This window comes from Pagrus major, chromosome 9, assembly GCF_040436345.1.
Source record: "Pagrus major chromosome 9, Pma_NU_1.0".
Classification (NCBI taxonomy): Eukaryota; Metazoa; Chordata; class Actinopteri; order Spariformes; family Sparidae; genus Pagrus; species Pagrus major.
Genome location: NC_133223.1, coordinates 9539876 through 9560836, shown reverse-complemented (window position 1 = coordinate 9560836; position 20961 = coordinate 9539876). Strand labels below are relative to the sequence as shown.

At 41.5% G+C, this 20961-nt stretch overlaps 1 protein-coding gene across 1 annotated transcript in view; it reads right to left on the bottom strand.

Annotated features, from left to right (window-relative positions):
• Positions 1-20751, bottom strand: part of sema5ba (sema domain, seven thrombospondin repeats (type 1 and type 1-like), transmembrane domain (TM) and short cytoplasmic domain, (semaphorin) 5Ba) — a 114767-nt gene extending 94016 nt beyond the window's left edge. The window contains exons 1-3 of the mRNA XM_073473758.1: positions 20568-20751; positions 3309-3408; positions 2762-2807 (exon numbers count right to left, since the gene is read on the bottom strand). Coding sequence (XP_073329859.1) covers positions 2762-2807; positions 3309-3408; positions 20568-20751 — 330 coding nt within the window. The remainder of the gene's footprint in view (positions 1-2761; positions 2808-3308; positions 3409-20567) is intronic.
• Positions 20752-20961: the final 210 nt, after the last annotated feature.

The following is a 20961-nucleotide window of genomic DNA, read 5'->3' as shown; positions in this document are numbered from 1 at the left end:
AACAGTTAACTAATTATGCTTTTAAAAAGTGATGGGGAAATGTCCCCAGCATCCCCAGTGTCAATGACACCTTTGTCAATATGTCTCCTATTCATTTGTAAACGCATACTTTACATTTTAGATTGACTTCCAACCTCTCTACCTTAATTTCAGTACACTATCACCATAAACCATTACAATGAAATACCGTCCTAATCTAGTTTTTTATTTATTTATTTTAATGTTATTGTCATGTGATGATGCAGGTTAGAACTACTACAAAACAACACCTCTTTGTGGAAGAAAAGACACCATAGAAGTATTAAATAACAATGTTTTGCAAGTGTTTTGCATGCAAGAATTAACAAATTCACATTATCCACGCTGTTTTTACTATCCAATAACTCAGAGTGTTTTCAGCAGCCAATTCTTAAATCTCAAATGTCAGAGCTTCAAAAAATGTCAAAAAAGAAAGCACACTAAATGTTCACAGTAATGGATAACAGCACGTCTCCTATCTTGAAATCAATGTGCTAATGGAAAGTGGAAAATCAGTCTCAAAACATGGGCTTTGGAAAAATCTTAAAAACGATCTTAAAAGCACACAAGACATGTAGTTAATGGACTAAAACATTCTAAACCACCATTCTGGTCCTTGATCAGCAACAGTGGATTTTCTCAGTGACCAGAGATGTATCGCTGCTGTTTTGATTGAAGGAGTCCATGGTGTGTTATTCAGCTTTACACTCCTTACATACTTATAGAGTTAACAGAAACTACATTAAGCTTAATTAAATTAGCTGAGCAGCAGAGGAAAACATTAGCAAACTGAAACAAAGATATCCTGCAGTCATTTGAAGCGTGGAAACTGTTCAGTGTACTCTGGGCTATATAAAGACTCAGTGACAGTCACACTAGTTTAGATACACAGTCTCACAGAGAGTCGGGGGCCTGTCATTTGTGATGACTGATGCAACCGTATGGCAACCCTGTGCCTCAGAGCTAACACTCGCAGCTACACCCACGTTACTTTATAGCACAATACTCACATCACCACAGGCCTCTCACAAAACACACACATTACACCCACAAGACACAGGCACACAGTAATGACACTGTATATATGCATAACACAACCCTCAAATGTAATTATACCCTCTGCATCATGGAGGATAACACAAAAGTATTTCTGTTGATTTCTACCTCAGCGTGTGCTCTCCTGCAGAAGGTCATTTAAACAGTCATGTCAATAAAGATTCCTATCATTAACTTTTAGAGCATAACAGGGGTTCAACCATTTCCCTGATCTGGGAATGTTTCTTACATTTTTAGTTAACAGCCGTTTGGAATAAATACAAGAATAAGTCTGTAGTCAGATAGTCGATAGTCGCCATGGCTCACCGGACATAAAGCCTTACCTACAGAGACTTCAGCTCTACTGACAGAAAATCAGAGGAAAGAGGTGTCACATTACCGCCAGCCATGTCAAAAATGTCAATACAATCAGTGCTCAGACATTTCAATTTCACACTGATGCAACTGACACATACTGTATGTGTATATTTTTACAGTTAAACACAAACTTGGATGGAGGATGGTCTCGGCCCAGAATAGACTCCATTAGCTGTCTGTGAGGACCCAGTTAAAGGGACTGATTCTGGCATGTTTTTCTTAAACCTTATTTAACATTGTGAAATAGGTCATTTTTTCAACCTTTTGAATTTCCTAGGGATCATGATGAAAACAATCCAACTCATTAAGGTGGCTGCTATCTCTGGGGCAATGATTGATGCAAATCAAAATAAACATTGAGGTCTAGCAAATTTAATTTGTTTGTCTTTTTTCAGCTGTTGTACGGTAACAAAAAAGGGATAGGAACCTGCAACTAGTTTGTTATTGAACTTTGCCACCTCATCAAACTGTGAAATAACACACTGCTAAATAATACTGTGCACCACATGACAGGATCAGGATTTACAGTGAAATGTAAAGTGACAAGCCGAGACAACAAGAACATAATATCATCAAATACTATGTCATAAATGTGATCACATCCGAAAGACAAATGTCTAAAATTTTGAATGAAATGAAATGAAGAGATCAGGTGTGACTGACAGGACAGCTGTGAAGAAGCTCTTCACAGATTTTGGGAATTGGATGAAAGTAAAAGTCAACAGAAGGACGGACTGCTCGCCTGCTGTGTTGTTGCTCCTGAAGTTTGTGTCATTAACAAAAATCCGTCTTTGTAGAGTCAGAAAATATGTTGTGTTTAATAGTTCATCAAAGCCGTATTATACAGCTGTGTTTAGAGGGTTCAGGCCCTCGTAACTCTTACTGTTATAGTTCTGTGATGAACTGCTCCCAGAGCATCTCATCAAATTCTGTTTACGCCCACCACAAGTCATCAGGATGTTAACTTGTAATGAATGAATGAGATCTGTGGCTCATTAGACATTAGAGACAGACACAAGCTGGAACTGACCAGTCTTTTATGGACTATATTCAGAACCAACCTGAACCTGAGCTCATACCCTGAGCCTAAACACATATTCACCTGTATGCTTAAGAGGAACTGCTGTTTTTTAAAAACTTTTTTCAGAGGAAAACTGTGATATAATCTGACAAATGGTAAAAGAAACTGCTTTTTAAACCCAGGTCCATAAACCCCGGTTTCACAGGAAAAAAGTGACATATTCCCAACCAACAATGACGTTAAAACCACCAGAAAATATTCATCCTCTGCAGAGGAACAGAAGAGAAATAGAGACATGAGCATGCCTACCTGTATCAGCGACATGTTACTGAGGTCCAGTCTGAACAGGTAGTTTCTGGATTGAGGAGAGAGGAAAAGGAATTATGTGAGTGTGTGCATAATATGACGAGCCATTATCCAGAGAAAAATTGTTTAATAATGCATATTAGGTATCAGAGGAGAGACATTCTAGCCGCTTCCCGCCGCTGTCAACTTAATGCTTAGCCGATTAAAGGCCACACTGTAACTGTCCGTCAGCCTTAGGTCTTTGTTTTTAGTTTTATGTATGTCTGAGTGCATTTGTGTTGCAACAGGGTCAAACCAGGCTAAACTTGAACTATGTCAGCCCACGAAGACATGCACACACACACACACACACACAAATCTAGCATGACATATTTCTTCCGAATTTATCCCCTCTGCCAAATCCAAAGCTTGACTTGGTCCAACGAGGCCTCAGCAGAGCACTTAAGCAGCATCATTATCCGAAAAACCGCACTGTGTAAGTGAGAGGGTATCACATTCTCAGTAATGCGCTCTGTGGGGTGAAAAGCTGAGTGGATTTACAGTTTCTTACCTGGCACCCACAATAAGCTCATTCCTAGTCAGGTCAAGGGTGAGCTGGGAGTAGTCTCTCACACCGGGGTGGGAAAAAGTGGAGATCCACGGACTGAGTGCTGAGAGAGAGAGAGATAAAGAGAGAGAAGAGGTTAGCACAGGATACATCGTGTCACAACTTGTGAAGGTTTAAAGCCAAAAGCCAGTTTACTGATGCACACAAATGCCATGCACAAGAGTAGGCATGTCTTCATGTGGCCAACTGCTGAAACGATTAGTTGATTAACCAGATGAATCAAAGATTGTGATGATCAATTGTTTAATCATTTATTAAGCAGAAATTCCTCTTCTATATATCATTGTAAATGTAATATATTCTGGACTGTTACAAGTTAACCAAGGCTATCACCAATTTTAAATTCCAGAGTAAAAAGTTGATCCATTATTAAAAAAAATATTTTGCAGATTGCAGCTGTAGTGGTAAAATGTGCAGTGAGCAGTGCAGGGAAAGCTTCCAGCGCTGCAATGGTTCCTCCTGCAGAGAAGGACAAAGCTGTTGGGGCCACATCAGGCGCAACGATACTGACACAACCTGACACTGGGACAAACACCGCTCTGCGTGGTGTACGAGGCCAAAACCTCGGCACTGTTTGAAGCTAGCTTTTACAAATCAAAATTTCAAAGCCGCGGAGCACAGAGGCCGCCTGGCGGGGCTTTTATTGTCACATCGAAAACTGGGGAAAAAAGCATTTTCTCTTCAATCTTTGTGTGACCCAAAGTGTGGACCTATAACCGGATTTAACGCAGGAGGTTCGCAGCATAAAAGGATTTACCATATTTCCCATGCTGTACACAGTATCACAGCGGTTAGCTGGGATTCGGATTCCCTTTACCAGTTTGAAAAGCTGTGTTAAATAGCTTTCAGCTATTCCCACAAAGCTCTGAGAAAGAAGAGAGAGATCGCTGTAAATGATGATTCCAATACCTGCATGTCTGTACATCAAAGGTCTCAGATTGTAGAAAGTGAGATTTCCGTGTCTGATTATAAAGCAGGGCTAGATGCTTCACAAATACTGTGAAAGTATCAAAATGCTCAATCCAATGAGAAACGTACACAGCACTTTCTTAAGACTGTGATGACACAACTATACAGTCACCACCCTCAGCCACGCCCCCAGCACGGTCATGGTTACAAAAACATGGACAGCGCTGATGTGGAAAAACTGTGGGCGGTGCCTACTCAGGCCTGTGGGAGCTGACCAATCAGAGCAGTCTGAGACTGAGCAGACTTTTAGGGAAGTGGGCCTTAAGGAGACAGGAGCTAGTTCAGACAGAGGCTGCAGCAAAGGACAGAATGAGAAAAATGATGTTTATTTTGAACATTAAAGCATGTAAACACTTCCTAGTAGACACCCAAAATAAAAGTGTGAACCTGAAAAAGGAGCACAGCATGGGAGCTTTGATACAGTGCCCCATGCTGATAACTCTATTCATTAGGAAAGCAGTCATCAAACATTTAAAACCTTAAACCTTCATTTTCTTTTAACATTAAAGTAGCCCGTGTAAGCTCGAGGCTGTGGGTGCCAGACTACATCAAAGTGTTGGAAAAAGGAACAACGAACAGTGGAACAACTCTCCACCATGCAAAGGGACTGCTTTTAGTATTGATGGGGACCATATGGCTCTCTCATCTGCAAACATAAGTAGAGATATGAGTGATAAAAACACAGAAGGCTGCAGCTACAGTTCACGCAGCGCGGTGCTCTTGATTTAAGATACAGATATGATACGATACGACACACACACATACTGTAATTAAGGGTGCCAGTTTTGATGGAGGACTTCAGTGAGATGAGAATTACCTGCCACAATCTGTGTTTCCAGATGTTTTTAACTGAGCTGCTGTTGGATTGAACTTGACTCAAGGTTTTATAGTATGAGCTGAGCTGAATAAGTCTGCATCTGAATAATGAAATCGATGAATAATTAATAAAATTGCAATACAATCCTAATTCTAATTTTGGAGGTAAGACCTCTGTTCATCTATATTTTTGTCCCATCCCAAACTATGCATCTGTCTGTTTGTTGATACGTTCTGACGTCTCTACCCAGTCTGTGGCACCCACACATGCTCGTTCCTAATGAAGACACAATCTTTAAAAACTTGTGAAACATTACCAAAACAGGAGTAAATACAGCATTTCTCTGGCTATTTTTTCACACTTAATAACGCACTAAACGCCTGGCCAGTAAGGGCTGGAGTCCTGGTGGTAGACGACCCCCCAAATCCTGTAAGAACGCCAACTGTCGCATGTTCTTGTACCAAAACAAACATGGACAGCGACCAGCTGTTTGCACTGTTTATATGCAGTGAAATCTGCAGTGAAAAGGCCAAAAAAGGAGAGAAAAAGTCTGGGTGAGATCCTGGATGGAGATCTTTCAGGGCCTTTAGAGGGAACTAGGGGTAAGTGAACTTTGTAAAATGAAATATACATATCACACACTACTGTCAAAACCAACTGACCCAGACTGCAATATTCACAGTCCAACTTGGTCCAGTGAGTCATCACTCCCAAATCATATTCAGCTCCACAGTCCTTCAGTGTGTCCTTGCCTTTATTGTCAGCTGGTTTTCTCCAAAACTAACAAGACCGAAGGACCCTGGAGGAACTTAGCAAAAGGCAACTGCACCACTTTATATATGTGATTGATGGCAGTTGCTAAATATACGCAAACCACAAAAACAGGCATTGATCTCTAGTTACAGGAAATAATTACATTTTTAATAATGTTTGCAATATCAACACACTGTTCAGCCTGCAATAGAACTGTAACATATGTGCTTAATGTAGTAAGAGAAAGTCATGACATGTGCTGCCTGCAGCAACAAAACGACACAAGCTTAATTACATCAGCAGCAGCTCCAGCCTCACTGAGAACAGAACGAGAGAAACATGAAGAGGGCACTACAGTCACAGAAGTAATGTAACCTTTAAAAATTAATATTAGACTGTAAGAAATCTGTATACACGCAGTATCACTGATGATCTCAGCACACATAACAAATCACTGGTCGACCCAGTTCAATTCTAATAGCACGCAAACTCAGCTTGAGGTCATCTCTCACTCTCTATAAATATTTATATTACGTATATGCACATACATTGTCTCCATTTCTCACATTGGAGCATTCATCTATGGGTTGACCATCGTTGACATGCAGGGTGGGTGTAGAAACCACACAAGGCCAGTGCGAGGAGGCGAACGGGACCATCTGTACGTCACTCTCTGATTAATGGCTGCAGAGGCCGAAGCTGGAGGAGCAGAGGGGAGTGTGGGCCATCTTCAGCCTCATGGTCTTATGTAAACAGACCTCAAGTTGACTAGAGGAATCCAACGAGATCACACAGCTGCAGTATGTGTGAACAGAGAGTGTACGTGACTTATTACCCACTCAATTCCAGTGAACAGAAAGTGTGTGATTTGAAGTCGAAAATGAAATGCACTTTTTGTTCCACTGTCCACTATATCACAATTTCAGATATACAGTAAGCTCTTCTTTCAATTACCTGCAGACTGATTTGTTGGCAATGTAGAAAGAATGCGGGCTTCTGTTTACAAGGTGTTTCATTTTGCTCCATTTTTGTTAAATGCTGACCCACAAAACAGGAGGGCGCTTTAAGTTTGATGTGTTAAAGACACAGTGCTCAGATGTGCCAGAGGCCCTGTACACACAGACATGGGTATTTTTGTAAACAGGGTTTTAGAAAAACAATCATTTTAGCACCATTTCAGAAATAACCTCCGTGGATTCTTCTTGGATAATTTGTCAGCAAAACATTGTAAGCAGGGCAGCACGGCGGTACAGGGGTTAGCGCTGTTGCCCCATACCAAGAAGGACTGGGTAGGGCAGGGCCTTTCTGTGTGGAGTTTGCATGTTCTCTGCGTCTCTCTGACTACTCCAGCTTCCTCCCATAATCCAAAGACGTGCAACAGAGTTAGGTTTATCAGTTACTCTAAATTGTCTGTGAATGTGAGCATGAATGGTTGTTTATCCCTATATGTCAGCCCTGTGATGAACTGGCTACCCCACCGTCACCCAATGTCAGCTGGGGGGGCTGGAGCCGACCTATCCTTCCACCCTGAAAAGGATAAATGGTTTCAAGGATGGATGGATATTGTAAGCAGCCGTCTTCCATCATTGTGTTATCAATGTCTATTTGTGTCATTCTATATAACGTTAAACAATATAACATCCATTCCATCACCATAAAAACTCACATACTTCGTTTCCAAAAATCTCAAAAACTGCAATCGGCATCTCTGAACATCTTCACCCTGGCCAGTTTTTCAAAGGCTCGGTTTTCAGTGACAGAAAAAGCTTTGTTTGAAGAAATGTCTGATGTGTAAGCAGCAGAGATGTGCTCACATTTGGTTTGACAGTGTAATTTTTCTTCTTTCACTCTCAGTATATTATCATGTTATTGCTCTTTCTTATGTTTACAGTGTCGTCCTTTTGGTGTATGACACCTGGAAAAAACAGTAAACAATGTAATCGCACGCAGACACTAAATGGTTTTAATGTTGAACACATAGCTGTTCTGTAGTTCTGTACATAAAACTACTCACGAATCAGATCTTTCCAGTTACAGTACACATTTCTCTTCTTTTTGTGTCCCTGTGTTGAGTTCATACAGGTTCACTTGTGTTGCTTGAGGGCATCATTTGTATGAAATACCACAAATACTGTCACATATTTCATGGTCACAGCACCACTGGAACAGCCAAACATTACAAAGTTTTTCTTAATGTTAGACTGCAGCTGTCTCAAGTGGTGACTGCTGGCAGAATCATTTTTACAAATCATTTATTGATTGCAACGAACCAGAACAAAAAGAAGAGAAGAAAGTGCAGATTTTCTCCTCTTTCAAATTGATGTTCTGGTTGCTATGTGCAGCCAATCAGAGAGCCTGATTACAGAGGGCTTGTTTTTACAGATACAGAGTATCACGGCACTCCAGCTGCTGCTGCCCAGCGTACATGAGTCAAAGCTTCATGTCAAAAATACACCAGTGTTTAAAGCAATTTAGAAACAGCAAACGGCATCAATGTGGTTCAAAGACAGCACAGGTCACTGTACTGTCTGACTGATGGGATCAGTCTGACAAATCTTTTGGCTGGGAATTTTTCATGCCCACTTCATGCATTTATTGACCAGGTGTGTGGAGGTGAGAAAGAAGGCAGGGTTTTAACTAAAACTGTCATTTTAATCACCACAGAGCTACTTCCAACATTTGTCATGTAAACGAGTGCAACACCATGACTGCTGTCCAGGAGAGACTGCTCCGTTATCACCATATTATAACCATCATGACATCCCGCCTCTCTCTATGACTGCACGCGTTTCACACCAAAAACAATATATATGATTTTCACTCAGACAGCATATATGACTGTTGGAGAGGACGAGCGATTGGACAAACACGTGGTTAACGTTGTGAAATGGTTGTAGCTTAGTTACATCATGGTAACAATTATAAATGCATGATTAACAGTATAAAGAAGTTGCAGTTTGGTTATGACAAGAAAACTAATTGGTTGGATTCAAGAAAAGATCATAGTATTGGGCTTAAAGAAGAATGTTACAATACTTGAATCAGGTTAGTTAAATTACCTACAGTATGTTAGTTAAAATAAGTCAATGATGACTTTTGGTTTCACACCCATTAGATCCATCCAGCCTCTTCAACCTTGTCACCTGACTTCCTTCTTTGCTCCTGTCATAACAGCTGAGGCCACTAGAGGTCACCACCTAACCATAGACTGGTATAATAATGAGTTATAAAACCTAGAAATCAGTCAGAATTTCCCCACCCTTATCATTTAGCCTGTGAGTTTTTTGGATGAGTTTTTGGTTAAATGCCTGAAATAAGGTCTGTTTCTATGACAGGCTTAAAATATTTATGTTTTGTTCTCCGACATAAAAGACATCATTAAATGTCCCGCAATTTAATTAAAAAGCTCTTACCTGTCATGAAAGTGCCACTCCAATGTATTTTGATATTTTATATTTTTTCCTGCCGATGTTGATGAGCCACACACTCTGCCAAATATCTTTTGACAAATAACTTAATTTGTGCTCAAAGTCGCTAAATCTAAGCTGCTATTATGGAATAATGACGTATGATGATAGTAGGGGGTATAGAGGGTTACAATACAGGGATACTCTAACTTTACAACTTGTACATTGATCAGTTTATAGAAACGTGTATAGTAATTGTGTAGTAAGATGCTTAGTGGTGGTGACGTTTAAGTCATGTGACCGTGATGTAGTCATGTAGCTTTTTACTGCTAGAGATTTAATTTACGCTACAAAAATCACACACTTGCTTACCACTAGATACTGTGGCAAACACTTTATTGTACTGTCTGTCTTTAAGGTCAGCAGAGCTGCTGAGTAGGAAACATGCTGGAATATGCAAATATTAGTTATTATACTAGAGTTGTGTACTGAATTGTGTGCAGGCAAATGTTTGATTGTTGTGATACTTGAATTGGGATTTAACATCTGGGTTTCTTTCTGAGTGGTTACAAGAAGACTAATTATGTAAAGAACACACCTTGAAGTGCTATTATCCAGTCTGAAAACAGCAGTGAGTTGGTATATTTTAACACTGTGTGTCTTTTCCTGTGTTTTTCTCCCTTTCTTCCAAAGTCACCCCACGTTACCAAAGAAGGGAGAAGTTAGAGGTTAAAGCAGACAAACGTGGACAGATTATACAACCGGAGGAATGTTGTGGCAAATACATAAAACAGAGACAGGAGGACTTCTGCTCATAAAAGGTAGACGGCAACCTGAGGCTGATCTCAGTCCAGTGTCGGGGTAAAATACAGCTGCTGTCAAATGAAACCCAAGCCCCGCCCACCACCTTACATACTGCGTATATTCTGGAAAATATCCAGAAATAGAAAATGATGCCATTTAGACAAATGACAGACTGTTAATGTGACTTATTCTGCCCATAAAATAAGACCATTAAAACAGAGCATATGACATGAACCATAAAATAAGAAAGTGCAGTGGAGAGATAGATAACAAGAGAATTATTCCCACAGAAGCATTATGCAGCTAACAGTTAAAACAGGAGCTGTTAGCGTTCACTTCAGAGGGTTTAATGTGGAGCATAAATCACTTAAATCCGAACTGAGAAGCATTATGCCCATATAAACATTTCCCCACATCATGAATATCTCTTCAAAAGCTTGTAAAAAAAAAAAAATAAAAAAAAAAAAGCGAGGCATGTCTGAATGTGATTCAGAGGAGTGCAGGAGAACTGGGGAACCCTGAGCTTGTTTACTCTCTTAGAAAGGCCATCCTGACAATGAGGGGTCTTTCACTCACTGACATTTATCCTCCTGCTTACAAGTGGTTTTATATGCGCCGCTCACGCGTTCCCCTCATAACTGTCTGTCCGGGTGGTGGGGCAAAGAAGGGACAATAAAGCAGGACGGATATGAGTGCCCCCTCCCTCATGGTTGACTCACGGGCCCCAAGCTGGACTTGATGAACGATTATTGCGTTTCTTTCCCTTCTGCAATCGGCGGGCAGACGGATTAATGCATTAGCCCGTGGCTGCCAGAGGGATGAGGAGACGGATGAGGACAGTGGCTGGGACATTCGTCTCACACAGACATAAATCATAACCTTTCTATCTCCTTCCATCTAACAGTTTTTAAACATTCGGCTCCTTCCCACACAACCAGCATGTGGGCAGAGTGAAGTGGCACCCCGACTGATCTGAGTCGCTATTAGAGCTAGTCTGGATGGAGAGCAGTCAAAGCTGGAAAATGCCAACATATTATGGAGCTGAGGGAATGAAAGCGCAACATACTGTGGATCCAAGAAAAAAAGCCCTGTGTCTGCACAAACAAACAAACAAACACACACACGCACACACACACACACACACACACACACACACACACACAGAAAACCACACAGCACCAGGACAATCTGATCCGTTTATCGCTTTAAACCTGATGGAATGTAAGATTCCCTCAAGTTGGAGCTCAGAGGAAAGGCGATTTGATAAAGATCCAATCTTAGCTTCATCTAATCCCTCCAAATATGAGCCACTGGGCTCGTCTGCCAGCCCGCCCATCAATGTTTGTCCATCTCTGAGTTGGGAGGACAGTTTCAGCCAGTAAGGGCATGCTGCAAACTCAAATTAGATTTTTGAACTGAAATAGTTTCACAGATGTTCCATAATGGACTCATAATAAGTCCTCTTGAGACTAGATGTTGGTCTTTTGATTCATAATAAAGGGAAAAAGTAGAATCTGACAGTTGAGGGGACAAATTTGAACTTAACAAATACCAGCCAAGCAACAAAGCACTGGTACAGATGTTTTAACAGCAAGGCTCTGAGGATGAGACAATGACAATTGAAATTTTGGAGACATTCCTGGTCCTAATAGGAAGAATCTCCATGACTTTGCTGATTTCCTTGTGCTATCATGAGGTTGACATTTGTGGTTTTGAGTAAAAAGTCTCAACAACTATTGGATGCACTGCCATAAAGCTGGCACACATTCATATTCCCCTCAAGATGAATTGTTTTACCTACAGTAATCCTTTATGACTTCATAACTGCATAACTAATAATATTTGCTTCCTTTGCCTGAGCTGTACCTCTGTGCTAATTAGCAAAATGTAACATGTTAACATGTAAAACTAAGATGACCTTTAAAACCAAATTGTGTATTTCAGTAAACTGGTCTTTTTCTTTGGCTTTTTAGATTCTCAACAGAAAACGTTCACCTAATAACTTCCTGCACAATATCATATTTTTTGATCATTACCATTATAATCAGGCATCTAGTTGATTTCTCCCCTCAGGCGCTGCACTGTTTAATGAGCTATGAATGACACATATTGTACTAAAGGTAGCTGTCAATCATCGTCATCCTTCAGGGGGGTACACAGGAACACAATGTCTTGCTAATGGGAATAAGACTGGCTGAAAAGAGGTAATATTAAAAATGGTTATCTTCAGGGCAAGGTGGTTGATCCAATATTGTTAACGATTCGAAATGGGTCACACGAAGACTCGCTGCTATCTGCCATCTGGCAAATAACTCTGTGAATGAAGGATCACCTCCAGTGTCAATTAGCTAAAATGTGATTGCATTGTGAATAAATTCAGCTCCTCCAACCGAGAGAAATGTGGAAATAACAGTTGTGGCTAAATAATGCCACAGGAATGAATCTACCCTGCAGTATAAATTTACATACAATATCCATTTACTATCATAAAAATGAAGCTACAGCAGCACCACAAATGCCACATTTCCCCACATTTTCTATTGTTCAGCACTGAAGGAGCAAAACTTTCCCTCGAGTGCCATATCCTTTCACACCTCAGCCTCATCTGTCCAAAATCCCTTCAAATATGTTTTGTTTGGTCTTCTTCATATCACTCTTCGCCCTTCCTCGCACTCCAGTCTCCACCCCTGTCCTGTTCCTCACTATCTCTCCTATCCTGACTTCAGGTTTTCACTGTGGCTGACTTTCAGCGGGTGATAGTTTGAGATGGGTTGCCGTGCCTCAGTGGAGCACAACTCTCCCTCTATCCCTCCATCCTTTCATCCCTCCACTGCTCCATCCTCCCCTTTCCCTCCTCCCACTTCACTGAACTCAGATATAGGGGTCCGCAGGTTGCGGGCAGTGCTGAGAAAGAGCCAGGAGAGACTGGGGACTTAGCAGCCACAGGAGGAACGGGGCTGGGGCCAGGAGGCTAATAGCTTTGCAGTCAGCAACCGGTAAAGATGCCGGTCTGCTTCTCACAAAACCAACGGTGAAGGAACAGCCGGAGCGACTGACAATCCACCGTAGCTGTGTTATAAAACTGACAGACATGTGGGCAATAATCTTAGAAAGTGAGTGTGACAGAGAGCCAAAGGTAGAATGATTCTGTATCTGTCGTTTTGTGATAACTTTTGGCAGTCAAACAGAGGTATCTGTAGCTTTATTCAAACAGCTGTTGTGATGGTGCTTCATTTGTCACCATATTTGAAGGAAGAGCAGTGGCACTCCTGAGGAAGAATAATAATATCAACAATGATTGTCCAACAAGCTGTATCAGTGACATATGAGACTGACTGATTACTACAGAAGAAGGCACACTGATGCAGAAATGTCAGCTCATGGAATAAAGACTACGCTGCCTATTAATCATCATAAAGTTATTAGACTTGTTTCCTCTAATCGTTCTCATCATCATTCATTAAGTAATATAAAGAATTCTGTTTCCTATTTAGTGGAAACTGACAGTTGAATAGTTAGTAGTCTTATCTAACTTGCTCACATTGTGTGTTTTACCAGAATAATCACATTTTAAGAAATTGGTATAAAAAAAGTTGAATGTTTAGTGAGACTCTGATGATTATTGGGGTCTTATGAATAAATTAGTCAATGGCCACAGAGTGATGCCATCTGGAGTCAACAGTGAAGGAGGTGGAGGAGGGACTACACCTGCTGTTTGTTTCCCAACACCAGTAGAGGCAAAAGAGAGCACTGCCAGACGGACTGGCTAAGAAGACACAACTCAAGACTTAACCGGACCAGCAGCAGTCCATTGCAGTTTCTTGCATGTGCCGCTGAGGATGGTGCCGGGATCATAGCGTATGGCTCACTCCCTGGCAGATACACTCACAAAAAAATGATAACAAAAAACCCAGGAAAGAGGAGGGGCCTCTGACCAAGACTCTTTAGTCCAAAACATGAGGGGATTCTATTCTTTTGACAGTATAAATGTTCTTAAACAGATTTTATTTGTGCATGAGAGAGGTGACTTAGATAAATGTATAACAGTGTTTCGAAGGCAGGGTAAGACTCGCTTTTTACCAGCAGAACCCTGCTGTTTGTGCACAGGTTTCACTTTGCTGCTCAGCAATCAAATGAATGTGATTCATCCTGTCTGGCCAGCGGAGACAATGCTGAAGACACTATGACTAGAGAGAGTCAGTGGTGCTGATTTAGCAGTATATGAACAGAATGTGAGAGAGGGTTAATAACACTATGCAACCTTGTGCTCCTGCAGCCTTTACGTTCAAGTCAGACTGTAGCCATTTTATAGAAATGCTACCAGGTCCGTCCTAGTACATTTGCGCCCTTGATTTTTGTGGAAAAATAGCTCAGGGTGTTATTCAAAGATGAGGACGGTGTGTGTAATCACCAATGCATTTACACAATGAGGCACATGTCTGAAAGGGACAGCACGGACACAGAAAAGCATTTTCCCTGCTGCCTATCTGCTTTTCAGTTAAAGTGGCAATAAAGCCTTTAAATGTTTTCTATTCTCTGACTCTCTTTGCTATCTCTCGGGCCTGCATCAGATATCCTGACATACCATCAGTGGGTGAGAGGCTGGCCCCAGCAGCATTCTTAACTCAGCTCTTTTCAGCTGCCTGATTGATGGCTGCAAACACACCGCAGCTCTGATAGCACCACTCCAATTAAGGCCACCTCTCTAATCATGAATGAGGAAACAGAGACAGGTGGCAAAGAAAGACATGAATGTAAAATGAGAAAGAAGATCAGAAATTCATAGCGAATACTTTTTCCTATAAGTGAACAGTTATGTCTTTCAGGGGCATCGCTCTCGCGCTGCTCAAGAGCCCTTCAGACAGCGACACAACGGCTAAACGACAGCACCATTACCCAAACGATGAGAGAGATAGAAGGACTTGAACAAAGTGTGCAATACATTTTTCTGACTATTACAGAGCGTATAAAGAGCAGGCTGAGAGAGAAAAGGAGTGATGGAAGGCTAGAAATGGTGGTGGTGACGGAGGAAGACAAGAAAGGGAATATGAGAGGAGGAACATGGAGAGAACAAGGAGAATGAATGAGATAGGAGGGCGATAAGATAGGTTGAGGGTAGTACAGCAGCCAGAGCATGAAAGACGGTTTAAAAAGCAAATGGAAAGGACAGGATCAGCAAGGAATTGTACAGGAAATGAGCATGGACACTTGTTGTTTGTATCCTCCTTTGTCTCTCTTCAGAGCGATTCGAGCAGAGATGACCCAGCCTGTGAAGCCATTTAGTCTGTCTAATAACTCCTCATCTTCTCTGTGAAGGAGATAGTGGAGCCTGAGCCAAAGGTCTTATTATCAACCATTACTTTCATACAAAAACTCGCTGTGATGGATATTGCTGCACTAGGTGTGATAAAGGTGCAGACTTTATCTATTTTCTCTTAGGCACGCTATCCAAAACCAGTTATTTGGACCTCATAACATAATGCACAACTGACTCCAACTGACTCCATAAATTCCCAATACAGACTCCATATCTAGATTCGGAGCGTTCCACACTTTACCCTCATGCCATGCTCTTATCAGACCCGTGGTCTGATGCTGAGAGCCAGTATCATCCATCTGAATCATGAGCTGGCGGCTCGAACAGTGTGTGCCTGTGGGTGGAGGTTACGTGATTCCAATGCTGTATTCCTGCACTGCATCTCTGGTGTGGCTGACATAAAATACGGGCACGTCCTCCACAGCAGCAGACATACAACATACAGTCTGGAGTGTTTGTGGTTTGTTCCAGCAGATTGGAAACACGATGCTGTCGAGCCCAACGTAATGCTGATGGAGCGGTGCTATGCTCCGTGTGGTGGATGTTTGTCTGAACTGTCTTCTGCATCTTCCTCTGATGAAACAACGCTGTCAGCTACAGTATTTACATCCTGTCACAGCTCCAGACAGTGTCTCTCTAATCTTGTGATTGTGTTGTGACTGATGTGGTGCAATGGGTGAAAAATCATGTGTGTGCTTTTAGATTATTTTCAGACCAATAACTTGTCTTAGTATTGGACTTGTGAAATCCTTTCTTAAATGTATGAACCTACAGTTCTGTGTGTGAAACAACAGAGTAGCCTCAGTGGGGGTTGGTTTGGGTAGTATTTCTATAAAACTCAATTTTCATGTTTTGTTTTCAGTTTCACTTCATGTATCCTGAACTAAATTGTACAATTTATTACAGATTGTACAATTATTGAATTTGTCATTTATCTGCTTTTACTTTTGACTGTGACATTTTTACTGTCTTGTTTCAGCTTCTGCAATGTTACAAAAAGAGTTATACAAATGCATTCTTTATTACCAAAGCAGCAGTCAATCTTTATAATAACAGTGTAAAAATGTAAAAACAATGTGACAATGTAAAAGGGGTCAGACAATTATCCCATCACCTTTACAGAGCTTAACAGTGAGTTTCAGCTCATTGTGTAACTGTCTGGCCAAACTGTTTGAGTTCACTCTCACAGCTCTCTGCAGCAGGCAGCTGTTTTCAGTCTAAAACCTCTAAAAATCCACTGTACACTACCTGCTCGGTACCAAACAGCAGACAGACATAATTAGAAACTAACAGGTGAACATAGAGGAGCACTAAATAGTGAAGTGAATATTAGACTAACATTCCTCATCAGAAAAACAAACATATAGGCCGACTGTGAAAGCAACTTATTAACCCGTGTTTATGATTATTGTCAGGTGGTGACCTCTAGTGGCTGTAGTCATCATTACGGCAGCAAAGAAGGAATTCACAAAGCAGGACGATGTGGTAAGGATTGGCTGATGGTTCAAACAGGACTTTCACCCGGGAGACTGGTGTTTGTGTCCCGTGTGAAACCTAAAGTCAACAGTGAGCTAATTTAACTTCGTAGCATAACTTACGTCACGTAATAACATATCTGAAGTTACCTGTGTAACGTACGTATGTAACTGAAGTTAAGTTACACAAGTAACATCTTCTATTAAAGCTAGTCCTAAACAAGCAGTTTTGTTGCCTATACCAGACCAAACTGCAACCATACGATGAAGGTCGCTGGTATGCTGCAACCACCATGTCCAGGTGTGTTGCACATTCATCAAGTGGACAGAATCATGACTCTAAATAAATTATCATGTCTGCAGCATGTGTAAATACATGATAATGTTGCCCCTTGTCTGCAGTATGTGTAAATAAGCAACTGTCTGCTAACATGCCAACATAAAAGGTGCCAATATGTAAATATTGTGTTCACATATTGTTTCCTCTGCCCCCTCGTGGCAAATAATCAGTCAGAGCAGTTTGAATAAAGTTATTTGAAAGAGACCAAGCGTAGCGTAAAGTTATTACCCAGAGTGTCAGTTGTAAGCATCCATCATGGCGGATAGAACAGTCTGAAAAGTTGGACCCAAAGTTTTACTTTAAGGAAGTTCATCTAATCTAGAAGAGACTCAGGATTAATCGTCTGTCCACAGACCTTAAACATTTGCCGTACAACTGATAGATGCATCAATAAAGTTGTCGGTGTAAATTATCAACAAAGTGTCCATGGAGCCAAAGTGGAAATGCTCAAATGCAGGGTGGAGCAGGGCTTTACAGCAGGTAGAGGTCCAGTGGAGAGACTGACTCTGGGGCATGAGGATGACTGATCCCTTCACCATGCTCAGACACACACAGGATTAAATCTCACCGCATCTCACACAACATACAAACACAAACAATGACTTGTCATTACAGGCACATACACTTAAAGCATGTATAGACGGTTTACACCCCTGCATTCTCAAAGTGAAATCGTCTTAGCCGGCTCCCTGGTCTCCTCCAGGTAACTGAGGTATCGCTTCAACAAGCTGCTATAAAACGCTCATCAATCACGGAGGCTAATCTCAGGTTCTCGCTGACACTTTCATTGTGCAGGCCTTTTCTATACGGCTGCTTCCACATAATACCCCGCTCTGCCTGCTTTGACAGGCCAGCAGCCCTGCAGCTCCCTGCCAGGAGAGCCATTCTCAAGTGGCACGCCTTTGAAGTGAAGCACCGGCATGGCTCGGGCTAATCTGGACATCTGGAGGCCTGGTGGGTGAAGCAGGACAGAGGCAATGACTCAGCATATATAGGTGACCTCAGCTCAGCTTTGTGGGGAATGAAAATAGCCATTTCACCAGTTCAATGGATTGAAAATCCAATAGAAAGAGGCTCCAGTTTTCAAACTTAAAACTGCTATTGCACAGAAAACTGGGACCAAATGGCACCGAGCTCTTTATGTCCATCTTCAGTTCCATTAGCCAGAGTTCAGACTGACAACATGGGTGAGCTGGCCCTCGAGCACAGGGGGAGACTTGGAAGGGAACAATTCTGCTGTGCACAAAAAAGAAACACCAAAGACTTGAGGAAATGTCTGCAATATGGTCTGGAGGGGGCAGAGTATATTTCTAATCACAAGAAACCCTTCTGGCCACCTCTTCAATTTTTCTGTTTCTGCCCTCGATCCCCACCAGCGATTTTTTGGTTCTGCAATCTTAGTCACCGCGCTCGGCAGAGGGAACACAAACAACCCTATTCAAAAATAAACACAGCAATTTTGTGCGTGTTTACCTTTCATCCTGCCACATCTATCTGTGATTCTGTACCTCAAACTGTTCTGTTCCATTTCACGCTGCGAGGAAGACCTTGTTTCTTGGCCCACTGTACAGATGAACGGGCTCGATAGTGAGCGCCATTATGCTACACAATCATTTCTATCTTGTCCCCTCTTGCTTTCTGTTGTTCTTTTATAGCGGCTTGCTGACCTGCCTGAATGACAAACTGTAAGGTTTTATTGCAGCTGGTGCAGGGATGTGTTTATGAAAACATTTAATTTTGTGGCTGTGAAGAAAGTGGCATGTATATGTTCCTGCACATAAACAACATAAGTATGGGTACAGAGCGTTACAGCCAATGATATTAAAGTCTGTCAGGCATGTATAAAGATAACTGTCTCCCTTAAGATACATGATAGCAATCATTTGCTGCATTGAACCTCATTCAAAACACATAAAGCGGGCACAAAGCATTTCATTTGCTGTGTTAAGAGGTGATGAGAGAGAGATTAAACCACAACAGCAATCAAGGTTTCAGGTAGATCCCAGTCTCACTGTGATGTTCACTGCATCCTGCGGCTTATTTTGAAATATCCTGAACTAAAGTTTCACAGAACCATGTTGCAACCCACAGAAATGTTTTCTGCTTCAGGGTTTGTGTGTAAGCACTGACCAATGAAAAAAGGTGACCTTTTCAGGCTTCATTAGATACACTTTTAATCAATATACTATAAACAGAGAATTTCTTCCTTCTTGTATGATTGTTGTTGGTTCACCGGGTCTAGAAAGAAGCCCTCGCCCTGACACCACAACCTGACATTTACTATTGATTTTTTTTTTTTTTGGACTGTTGGAAAGATTTTCATTTCCTTGACCTAAGGTCATAGAGAACATCAACGTTAAAGATAATTCTGGTTTAATGAAACTTAGTTCTTATTCTCAAAGTTTTTGCCATCACTTCATCAGTTAGGATGACATTTAGCTCACCAAAGTAACTGCTGAGATGTGGGAACGCAGCAGCAACCAAATCTATTATCTAAACCACTTTATTTGGATATAAACGTGAAAGAAAGGCGACCAAAAACTCATTAGGACTGAGCTAAAAAATCAAGTGAGAATTTGGCTCATTTTCTCATAAGCTTATATGTAGTCATAGTTTGAAACCCGTGGTGTTGCCCCCTGTCGGTCGATAGAAAGAATGCAGGTTTAAGACCTGGGAGCTTTGTCCAAATGTTTATACAGTCAACATTTACAATCAGAGAGGTTGATTGTGTTTCTGATCACATCTGGCTTCTTTTCAGTGATGTCACTGTGATCTCTGAGAGTCCTTATGGCGTGGAGAAGCCTGATTTCTCAGGTGTACACTTCACTAGATTTCTAACAAGACTTTGAGAGTGAGAGTGCATGTACGTAGCAGACAAAGCACTGCAGTGGCAGCAGTACAACAGGATGAAAGACAAAATTAGCATGTCCCTGTTTCCAAAAACAATAAACGTCTGACTACAACTGAAATTGACACTAAAATAGAGAGTAGAAGTTTCTTTTTGTCTAGTTTGATCAACATCAACAGCTGAACAGACTATTTTATAAAATTTAGGCACATTTGTGCTGCAGGGAAGAGCCTGTTCTCTCACTTGGCGCTCTATCCAATGCTCTTTTTTTAAAAAAGGGTTATAAATCTTAAATCTTAAAACAGGCCACCTGTGGTTCAACAGTGTAGAAAATAAGAAAGAAATCTGTCTGAAAGCAAACGTTTTACGTAACCAGAACCTGCATTCTCACAGATTCTCCCGTCCATGTAAATGTAGGTTATAGTATTATCAGATGTTTATATAAAACATGTGGTTATCGATGATGTCTGACCTTGGATGGAAACCTTTGGATGTTCTTTCTTCATGCACTCTGGTTGGGTCAGCGGGTCGAACAACAACACGGTTGGGGTCGTCGGAACAGCAGAGTTCTGCGTGACGGCAGCTGGGAGGAGAAGGAGGAGCAGGAGGAGGCCGGCCATAGACGGGGGCGTGGAGTCCTGCGAGGACGCTGTCATGGTGATGACCTCTCCTCTAACTGCCAAGGTGGGCCTCTGGGATACAGCTGCAGGAGAGAAGAGAGTATTTCAGCACCGCCATGCAACATTTTTACACCTGGCTTCAAAAGGGAGGAAGAATTCTCTGAGTCACTTCAAAATCATTTCTTCTCTCCAACTTTCAATTCCTGGGGGCTCAAATCCAACACAGAGGAACAGAAAGAGAATGAA